The sequence below is a fragment of the Hypomesus nipponensis genome, chromosome 16 (assembly GCF_054491055.1).
Source record: "Hypomesus nipponensis isolate SF chromosome 16, ASM5449105v1, whole genome shotgun sequence".
Classification (NCBI taxonomy): domain Eukaryota; kingdom Metazoa; phylum Chordata; class Actinopteri; order Osmeriformes; family Osmeridae; genus Hypomesus; species Hypomesus nipponensis.
The window spans coordinates 1,334,779-1,345,000 of NC_140376.1; the positions used below are offsets into that span (position 1 = coordinate 1,334,779).

At 52.0% G+C, this 10,222-nt stretch overlaps 1 protein-coding gene across 2 annotated transcripts in view; it reads right to left on the reverse strand.

Annotated features, from left to right (window-relative positions):
* agbl4 (AGBL carboxypeptidase 4) overlaps window positions 1-10,222 on the reverse strand; it is a 160,615-nt gene that overhangs the window by 6,353 nt on the left and 144,040 nt on the right. The window contains exons 10-11 of one of the 2 annotated variants that reach the window (XM_084675614.1): window positions 5,234-5,386; window positions 3,323-3,485 (exon numbers count right to left, since the gene is read on the reverse strand). In XM_084675614.1, coding sequence (XP_084531740.1) covers window positions 3,323-3,485; window positions 5,234-5,386 — 316 coding nt within the window. The remainder of the gene's footprint in view (window positions 1-3,322; window positions 3,486-5,233; window positions 5,387-10,222) is intronic. The other variant, XM_084675613.1, reaches the window with a different exon arrangement.

Genomic DNA, 10,222 nt, shown 5'->3' on the forward strand with positions numbered 1-10,222 from the left:
AGGGTGTGGAGGCGTGACGGCTGACATGTTCTAATCCACAGCCTGCTACTCAGACTCAGCTGACAGTGTCACGCTCTCATGCTTAGTGCGTGTCTCTCTGTCACAGCGTTGTCAAAGAGATGGGATCTTCTACACGCACATAGCTGTCAGCCTGCACTACCCTGGGTCTGTGTCTGTGTGTGTGTGTCAACCAGTTTGGTTGTTGTTTACCTGTCTTCACAGAAAAGGGCAATGGTTGCCTATCACTGCCTTGGCTTCAGCCAATCGCACAATCGCCAGCCCTTAGGCTAGACACTATCATCCAATCCCCCCATGTCCACTGTGAGTAAATGATAAAGTTTTTGAAGAGAAGCGCTGAAAGTCACACAGTTCTCTCTCTCTCTCCATCGCTCCGAATAGAAGAGTCAAGCTGGTTTTTGAACAAGGTCCCAGAATCTCTTAACCTTCCCCCTCTCTTCTCCCTCCCTCCTCTCCTCTCCTCTCCACCTGACTCACTGAGGTCAGCACCACATTATCAGACAAAGTTCATCAAAGAAAATAGACCAACCAGCAGAACCAGATCATCCTGACAGTTCCTGCTCCATCCTTGACATCATGACTGTATTACCTAATGAATGACTTTATAACTTTAGAGCCGGAAGTTCAACATGGGATATTTCCATCTCCATCAGAGATGGGGAGGATATTTATACCCTGTTCTGACTGGGTTGGTTTCTGCACCCTTCAATCAGCAGACTAAGGAAGGAGAAGCTTCCAGACAGGAAGTGCTGAGGAGTGCGAGGAGAGAGAGATGAAGAGTGAGAGATGATGAGAGAGAGCTGATGAGAGAGAGAGAGATGAAGAGAGAGAGATGAAGAGAGAGAGATGAAGAGTGAGAGATGATGAGAGAGAGATGATGATAGAGAGACAAGGAGAGAGAGATGAAGAGAGTGGGTTTATCCAGCTGTTCAGACAGCCAACATTCACAGCACGATGGTCTTCTATAATGAGCCTCTCAGACATGAGGGGGGGAGGGAGAGATCTGTGTCATGGAAACCATTTCCCATAATGCACTGGAAGCCTCCCCTCCAGCTCTACAGCCCTCCACTGTGATCAGAGGTTGTGCTGCTAAAAGGTGAAATATTTCATTTTGTATTCTGTCGTAGTTGTAGGCAGGTGTGTGTATGTGTGTGTTTGTGTGTGAGCATGTGGGGTAATTATTTATTTGTCATGTATTTGTTTTCATAGTGAGCGGAGGGGGGGGGGTGGGAGGGGGTTGTAAAGGTCTTCGTTGATGATTTGAACGCTCCATCGAGCAGAGCGCTGGCTCGTGAAAAGCAACATGGTCCTTCCCTTCAACCTGTCTGACCTCAATCTCTGCTCTACACTGCTCCCCCTGACCCCCTCTCACCACTGCCTCCCCCACCCTTCTTCTAGCCTCCCCCATCCTGTATCCACCTACACCTGCCCCTCCCTCTGTAGAGCTTGACCTTCAGTAGGGCTTGCCCTTCTTTCTCAAACACACACACACCAAGTCTAAACTCAACAGTCCCAACTTGTAACAGTAGATGGCAGTCAGGCCACACACTTCTCTCCTCTACCTCTCAGACCTTCATCTCTCCTCCTTATCGGCACATCTCTGTCTCTTCCTTCCTTCCTCTTCCTCTCTCTCTTTTTCTGCTACTTTCTCATCTTACCATCTATCAGTCTCCTCTCTTCCCTCTGGTCTTTATCTGTGTGATCAGATCAGTGCAGTAGCTGGAGGTGTGTGTGTGTGTGTGCTCCTATCCCTGAGGAGTTTGTTGTGATCATAGCAGAAGGTCAGCTGAAGTAACACCTCTTTGCTTGTTGACAGAGAAGCCCTTTAACCTTGAATCTCCTGTTGTGTGTGTGTGTGTGTGTGTGTGTGGGTGTGTGTGAGCGTGTGACAGAGTGATTATCTGATTTGTGTTCTGTTTGTGTTCCATTATCCTTCTGAAAACAAAAGACACACGCACACACACACACGCACGCACACACACACACACACACACACACACAGTGTATGCTCTGTGTCTGGATCTTGGGCTCCAGGCTCCGAGCTCGGCTCGCTGGACTGTCACTACCTATCTGATAGGACGCACTGGAACAGACAAGACTCCACACATCCAGCCTGGTTACCGCACACACACACACACACACACACACACACAAGAACAGGCACAGACACCCAGAAACATGCACACTCTCACTAACTGTATTATGTATGTGTGCTATAATGACACCAGGAATGATTAGCAAATCAATAGGTCTGAATGAGACCTGTTTGGCTGGTGGATGGAGGGAGGGGTGGACAGGAGAGGAGAGGAGAGGAGAAGAGAGGAGAAGAGAGGAGAAGAGAGGAGAGGAGAGGAGAGGAGAGGAGAAGAGAAGAGAAGAGAAGAGAGGAGAGGAGAGGAGAGGAGAGGAGAAGAGAGGACAGGAGAGGAGAGGAGAGGAGAGGAGAGGAGAGGAGAAGAGAGGAGAGGAGAAGAGAGGAGAGGAGAAGAGAGGAGAGGAGAAGAGAGGAGAGGAGAAGAGAGGAGAAGAGAGGAGAAGAGAGGAGAGGAGAGGAGAGGAGAAGAGAGGAGAAGAGAGGAGCCGACAATAGACTGACATTATCAACATCTCAGCTCATTACAGGTCTCTGTGAAGACATGCACCGTTGCCAGGGTAGCACAGGCAAACACACACCCAGTCTGCATTTCCTCCATTCAGGACCAGAAGCATTGATCCAGTAAAAGGCTTTAGTAGTCCAGACCAATCTCCCTCAGGAACACACATATTGAATGGACATAACACACACACACACACGCGCGCTCTGCTCCTACAGTCAAGGCTAACCTGGACAGACAGCATGAGAGGCTGTGGTCGTTCATCTCTAGAAGGACTGGACAACAGGCTCCCTCTGATAGGAGGAGACAGATGTTAGCAGGAGGGGAGGGGGGGGAGAGGGGAGGAGAAGAGGGGAGGGGGGAGGAGAGGAGAGGGGAGGAGAAGAGGGGAGGGGGGGAGGAGAGGAGGGGAGGGGGTAGGAGAGGAGAGGGGAGGAGAAGAGGGGGGAGGGGAGGGGGGGAGGAGAGGAGGGGAGGGGGGGAGGAGAGGAGGGGAGGGGGGTAGGAGAGGAGGGGAGGGGGGGGGGGAGAGGAGAAGGGGGGGGAGGAGAGGAGGGGGGGGGAGAGGAGGGGAGGGGGGAGGAGAGGAGGGGAGGGGGGGAGGAGAGGAGAGGGGGGGAGTATGAGAATGAAGGAGACAGACAGAGGCAGGAGGAGGCAGGTACAGGCAGGGGGAGGTAGGGAGAGACAGTTGGAGGATTAAAGGATACATGTTTCTTCCGTGTAGGGAACGGGGGTGGTGCTACTGGCCGTCATGTAGCTGTAGAAGGACACCTCCAGGGTGTAGCAGTAGGACGTGTCATCAAGGAGACCTCCCAGGAAACGCCTTCCTGTACCGGCCTTCACCACGTCCCGGTTAAACGACGTGTTGGACTGAGAGAGGGAGGGAGAGAGAGAGAGGGATAGAGGGAGGGACAGAGAGGGGGAGAGAGATAGAGGAGAGGTTGGTAGAAGAGAAGACAGTAGAAAAGAGGAGAGGAACAGACAGACAAAGAGAGAAAGAGGAGATGACACCATTTTGATCACAAAAAGCACCTTATAAAAAAGATCTGTGAAATGTGTCGATACATATAAACCGATACGTTACTTATGATTGATTTAAAATAATTACATTTTTCATTATTGGCTTCTAAGCGGTTTTGTAAATGACACAGGCACATATTCAAGAGGGCGGTCAATTCCTCATACCGTGAGGTAAATATTGATTTCAGATTGTATTTAAATTTCGTAGAATTGATCAAGAAATGCAACTGTCAACTCCTCCAGTGTGTTCAACATTGGCATAGCTCCTGTTTCTGGGTCAGACCAGCTGTGCTCCCTGGGTCAGACCAGCTGTGCTCCCTGGGTCAGACCAGCTGTGCTCCCTGGGTCAGACCAGCTGTGCTCCCTGGGTCAGACCAGCTGTGCTCCCTGGGTCAGACCAGCTGTGCTCCCTGGGTCAGACCAGCTGTGCACCCTGGGTCAGACCAGCTGTGCACCCTGGGTCAGACCAGCTGTGCTCCCTGGGTCAGACCAGCTGTGCTCCCTGGGTCAGACCAGCTGTGCTCCCTGGGTCAGACCAGCTGTGCTCCCTGGGTCAGACCAGCTGTGCACCCTGGGTCAGACCAGCTGTGCACCCTGGGTCAGACCAGCTGTGCTCCCTGGGTCAGACCAGCTGTGCTCCCTGGGTCAGACCAGCTGTGCTCCCTGGGTCAGACCAGCTGTGCTCTCTGGGTCAGACCAGCTGTGCTCCCTGGGTCAGACCAGCTGTGCTCCCTGGGTCAGACCAGCTGTGCTCTCTGGGTCAGACCAGCTGTGCTCCCTGGGTCAGACCAGCTGTGCTCCCTGGGTCAGACCAGCTGTGCTCTCTGTTCACAGCAACTCTGGGTTTCTGGATCATTCAGTATATATAAGGTTGCTGGTGTTTTTCTGTGGGTGATTTAGTTTAGTCTCAGCTGTTTTATAATTTGGTTTACTCAAATTGATTACCAAATCATTATTGTTTTTGCTTTCCCTCTCTCTCTCTCTCTCTCTCTCTCTCTCTCTCTCTCTCTCTCTCTCTCTCTCTCTCTCTCTCTCTCTCTCTCTCTCTCTCACACACACAATTCAATATCCAATTAAAATAAGCTTTATTGGCATGGCAAACTGCTTTTTACATTGCCAAAGCATTATTAAATAAAATAAATAATGATGATCACAGAAAAAAGATCAATAATAATTTAAAAGAATACATGTTGAGAAAAAGCCCCCCCTTTTCTCCCTCTCGCTCCCTCTCCCCTCCCTCTCCCCTCCCTCTCCCCTCCCTCTCCCTCCCTCTCCCCTCCCTCTCTCCAGTTTGACAGGGTGAGGGGTAGTGTTCTAGCTGGCTGTCCCGGTAAAACTGAAACTGCAGGGAAATGTCACAGAGACAGAAGGTCAAAGGTTACTGTAGCTGGAGGAGGAAACAGGCTGTCAGAGCTAAATAAAGATGGAGGATGAAGGCAGAATATGGAGCTGAGAGGGAGGACGTGGAGGCAGAGGAAGCCACAGAATCTCCACAACGCTACCTTCAGAGGGCATACTGTGATAGGCTGGACCTTACAGATGTGTGCGGTTTGTGGTGCTGTGATAGGCCGGCCGTGGCGGCGGTGGGCGGGGCTTACGAAGGAGAAGTCTGGCGCGTTGTTGCACAGCAGGCGAGGGAACACGGCCTGTCTCTGCACACGCTCCTCCTCCTCAAACACGTTACCGTACATGAAGCCGTTCAGCATGGTGGAGTGGGCGTGGACGTCTATGTAGAACTCCAGACCCACCTTCTTGGAGAGAAACACAGAGAGACAGGGAGAGAGAGAGAGAGAGAGAGAGAGAGAGAGAGAGAGAGAGAGAGAGAGAGAGGGAGAGAGAGAGAGAGGGAGAGAGAGAGGGAGATAGGGAGAGAGACAGAGAGAGAGGGATAAAGAGAGAGAGAGAGGGAGAGAAGGAGAGAGAGAGGGAAAGAGAGGGAGAGATAGAGAGAGAGAAACACACAGGGTTAGGCACTATCATCATCATCAACATTTTTTTCAAAGATGAAATATACAGTGAGCTTTCTTATCAGAGCAGAGAGCTTGGACCCCCCCCCCCCCAAACACACACACACACGCACACACACACACACACACACAGGTGGGTAAAGGTGTACCTAACTACACTCTCTGTCTAACCTTCACATCCTCAACTCTGACTCTCTATCTCACTCTGTTTGACTGTCTGACCCTCTAACTCTGCAACACAGTTCAGCCTGGCCTCTCTCTCCTTCCTCCCCACCTCCTCTCTCAGCATCTCTCTCCTTCCTCCCCCCTCCTCTCTCAGCATCTCTCTCCTTCCTCCCCCCTCCTCTCTCTGTCCTCTCTCCCTCTCGCTTTCTCTCTCTCATTCCACATTCCACAGTGCACTCTTCCTGTGGGTCGTACGACTGGGGTGGCGGAGGGGCGGAGAGAGTGTGGCAGCAGTGGAGGAGAGAAAGGAGAGAGAGAAAGGAGAGAGAGAAAGGAGAGAGAGAGAAAGAGAGAGAGAGTGGTTGGTGGCTTGGGCGTCGCAATGCTTGAAATTCCGCTCACAGCCAAAGCAATTTCCCTTCGCTGGCGAGGCTGTCAGGGCGCGGTGGCTGGCGGTGAAATATGGAGGCTGGGAGAGGGCCGGCAGCTAGCTGTGGCAGCCTGATGGATGGCACCCCGGAGGAGGGGAGAGGAGGAGGGGAGAGGAGGAGAGGAGGGGAGGAGGGGAGAAGCAGAGGGGAAAACAACAAGAAAACAAAACGGAAAAAAGAAACATGAGGTGGGGTGAGAGAGGAAGAGAGAGAAAGAGAGGAGCAGCGAACTAAAGGAGAGAGAGAAGTGGGCAGAGAAAGATAAACAGAGGGAGAGAGAGAAGTGGGCAGAGAAAGATAAACAGAGGGAGAGAGAGAGTGGTGCGAGAGAGAGAAAGGAGAGAAAAGAACTGAAGAGATCCACACAGGACTCCAGATTTCTGAGGGATCTCCAACAGAGAGAGAGAGATGTGTTGGTCTTACTCTCCATCATCACTAGCGAGAACTAGAGGAGAAGAGCAAGGACAAGGAGGAGAGGGTGGAGGAGATGGAGGAGAGGGTGGTGGAGATGGAGGACAGGATGGAGGAGATGGAGGAGAGGGTGGAGGAGAGGGTGGTGGAGATGGAGGAGAGGGTGGTGGAGATGGAGGACAGGATGGAGGAGATGGAGGAGAGGGTGGAGGAGAGGGTGGTGGAGATGGAGGAGAGGGTGGAGGAGAGGGTGGTGGAGATGGAGGAGAGGGTGGAGGAGAGGGTGGTGGAGATGGAGGAGAGGGTGGAGGAGAGGGTGGTGGAGATGGAGGAGAGGGTGGTGGAGATGGAGGAGAGGGTGGTGGAGATGGAGGATGGAAAGGTTGAGCATCGGCATTTCTCCATCAACCATCTAGTCACCCAGCCAGTCATTAATGCATCTTTCTCTCCATCCTTTCATTCAGCCATCAGTACACCTCTCATAACACTATCCATACATCCATCCATCTGTCCATCTATCCATCAGTCCATCTATCTGTTTGTCACCTCCCTCTCTCCCTCTCCCCCTCCCTCCCTCCCTCCCTCCCTCCCTCCCTCCCTCCCTCCCTCCCTCCCTCCCTCCCTCCCTCCCTCCCTCCCTCCCTCCCTCCCCTCCCTCCCTCCCTCCCTCCCCCTCCCTCCCTCCCTCCCTCCCTCCCTCCCCCCTCCCCCTCCCCCCTCTCCCCCTCCCTCCCCCTCCCTCCCTCCCTCCCCCCTCCCTCCCTCCCTCCCTCCCTCCCTCCCTCCCTCCCTCCCTCCCTCCCTCCCTCCCTCCCCCTCCCTCCCTCCCTCCCTCCCTCCCTCCCCCCTCCCTCCCTCCCCCCTCCCTCCCTCCCCCCTCCCCCCTCCCTCCCTCCCCCCCTCCCCCCTCCCTCCCTCCCTCCCTCCCTCCCTCCCTCCCTCCCTCCCTCCCTCCCTCCCTCCCTCCCCCCTCCCTCCCTCCCTCCCTCCCTCCCTCCCTCCCTCCCTCCCTCCCTCCCTCCCTCCCTCCCTCCCCTAATGTCCTGTCACTCACTCACAGCAGATAGACTGGAGGGCCACACACATGACTGATGGAACAATTAACCAGCAGCTTTGACCTAGAGAATTGTTCATTTGAAATTGTAATTAAGCAATTAAGGACAATTAGAACTCAGAGGAGTAGAATGAAAGTCACAAAAAGACAATCTGGGAGGGAGAGAGAGAGAGAGAGAGAGAGAGAGAGAGAGAGAGAGAGAGAGAGAGAGAGAGAGAGAGAGAGAGAGAGAGACAGAGAGAGAGAGAGAGAGAGAAAGAGAGAGAGAGAGAGAGAAAGCGGGGTTGGAGACAGAGATAGAGAGTGATGGACAGAGAAAGTAAAGGACTTCAGCATCTTAAAGCAGAGAGAGAGCGCTGCCTAGAGAAACCCAGATCATGCAGTCCTGAGCTGGATCCTGGATGTGCTTGTGTGTGGGACCAGACCTGCTGCTGAACTGGAACCCAGAGTAGAAGGTCAGAGCAGCCAGCGTAGTCAGACAAGCACTCCTCATGCATATTTATCAGGCAGGACTGTTAAGGGGCGCTACACGCCTGGCTTATCTGTGCTGGTGGGGCAGGAGCTGATTCAGGCAGGATTATCGTGACTAAAGGCTGGTTTGGGAACAGAGCTACTCACATCAGCACTTCTGACACAGCAACACGGCTCTGTCTCACAGCAAGACAAACAGCTGGAAGAAACTGGTTTAACCCAGTAAATCTCTGGTTATTAACATCGGGGTGTTAGGATGCATATGGCAACATTGAATATGTGAAGTGATCTGTCTTTAGTTCTCTCTCTGTCTCTCTCTCTTCCTGGTATATCTCTGTTTCTCTCTGTCTGTCTCTCTTTATCTATTAATATCTCTAAATATCTTTCTTTATTAATCTCTATCTCTATTTCTCCATCTATTAATCTCTCTCTTTCTGGTCTCTCTGTCTGGGCTTAACTGATGGAGCTATAGCCTATTAATTCTTTCATTAACACAGGGGTCACTGGTAATCAGGAGAAGCAGAATGAAAGAAAGAAAGACAGAAATAAAGACAAGTAGGCAGGTGGGCATACAGGCAGACAGGCAGACAGACAGAGACAGACAGACAGACAGACAGACAGACAGACAGGCAGACAGGCAGGCAGACAGACAGACAGACAGACAGACAAGCAGACAGACAGGCAGACAGGCAGGCAGACAGGCAGACAGACAGACAGACAGACAGACAGACAGACAGACAGACAGGCAGGCAGGCAGGCAGGCAGGCAGGCAGGCAGGCAGGCAGGCAGACCTGTACCTTAGAGATGTTAATGCCTCATAAACTGCTACAGCTGTTAAACTGTCTGACTGGCTGCCTAGAGAGTAGAGGAGAGTAATGGAAAAAGCCTTTCCTTTTTTAAAAGGTTTGTCGGCCCATCTGCCTGTCTGATGTGGTACCACAGATGGGTTGCAAGAGGTAAGAAACACAGAACTCCAATATCCTTCAACTAATCAGAAAGAGAGTAGGGGGAGAGGCAGGGGAGGAAGAGAGGAAGAGAGGGAGAGGCAGGGGGAGGAAGAGAGGAAGAGAGGGAGAGGCAGGGGGAGGAAGAGAGGAAGAGAGGGAGAGGCAGGGGGAGGAAGAGAGGAAGAGGCAGGGGGAGGAAGAGAGGGATGTGGGAGAGGCAAGGGGAGGAAGAGAGGGATGTGGGAGAGGCAGGGGGAGGAAGAGAGGAAGACAGGGGTGTGGGAGAGGCAGGGGGAGGAGTAGTAAAAGAGGGGTGAGGAGGGGAACAGGTAGACTGCAAATCTTAGAAATGGATCAGAAATGGTTTGGTCACGCCAGAAGACGAGAGAGAAAGAGAGGAAGAGAGAGAGAGAGAGAGGCAGAGATAGGTGGAGAGAGAGGTAGAGAGAGAGAGAGGCAGAGATAGGTGGAGAGAGAGGTAGAGAGAGAGATCACCCTGCTTCCACAAGAACACACCAGAAGAACACATAAAGAAAAACACATGAATCTAGACAGGGAGGAGGGGTGACTGTGTGTGTGAGGGGGGATTTTCAAGGTGCAATATTCATCTAAGTGGCGTGACAGGACCTAATATATTTGTTTCAGATGGAAAATTAATTCTACAATATTAAAAAGGTCAAAAATGAGGCATGGCAACATTGGCCTCTTCTGTCATCTTTAACAAATGATCCAAAACGCCGCTGTCAGATTGGTGGGGATAGGCCGGCCATGATGAATGTCCCAAGTAATCAACCAATCAAGAGGAATTCTTCTTCTTCTCTGATAAATGAGCTGGAAAAGCATCGCTTTAGGAGGTAAAAGGGTCCATTTGTATCTTTGCTCTCTTTCCTCCCTACTGCCACCTTCTTTCTTCAGTTTTGTTTTTTTCCTTCTCAAAACAGTCTGCGGACCTCCTCAGGAACAGGTCGCACTCTACCCCAGACTCTCCACTAGCGACTCAGCTATCTAACAAACACACATTTGCTCATTAGCTTAGAAAAACAAACACACTTCAGCCTGTTAGCTTAAGATCCAGTACGCCAGTGCTAACCACGAGTGATTTAGCATCGCTAGCTTGCTGCCCCACTCAGGTCTTGGCACA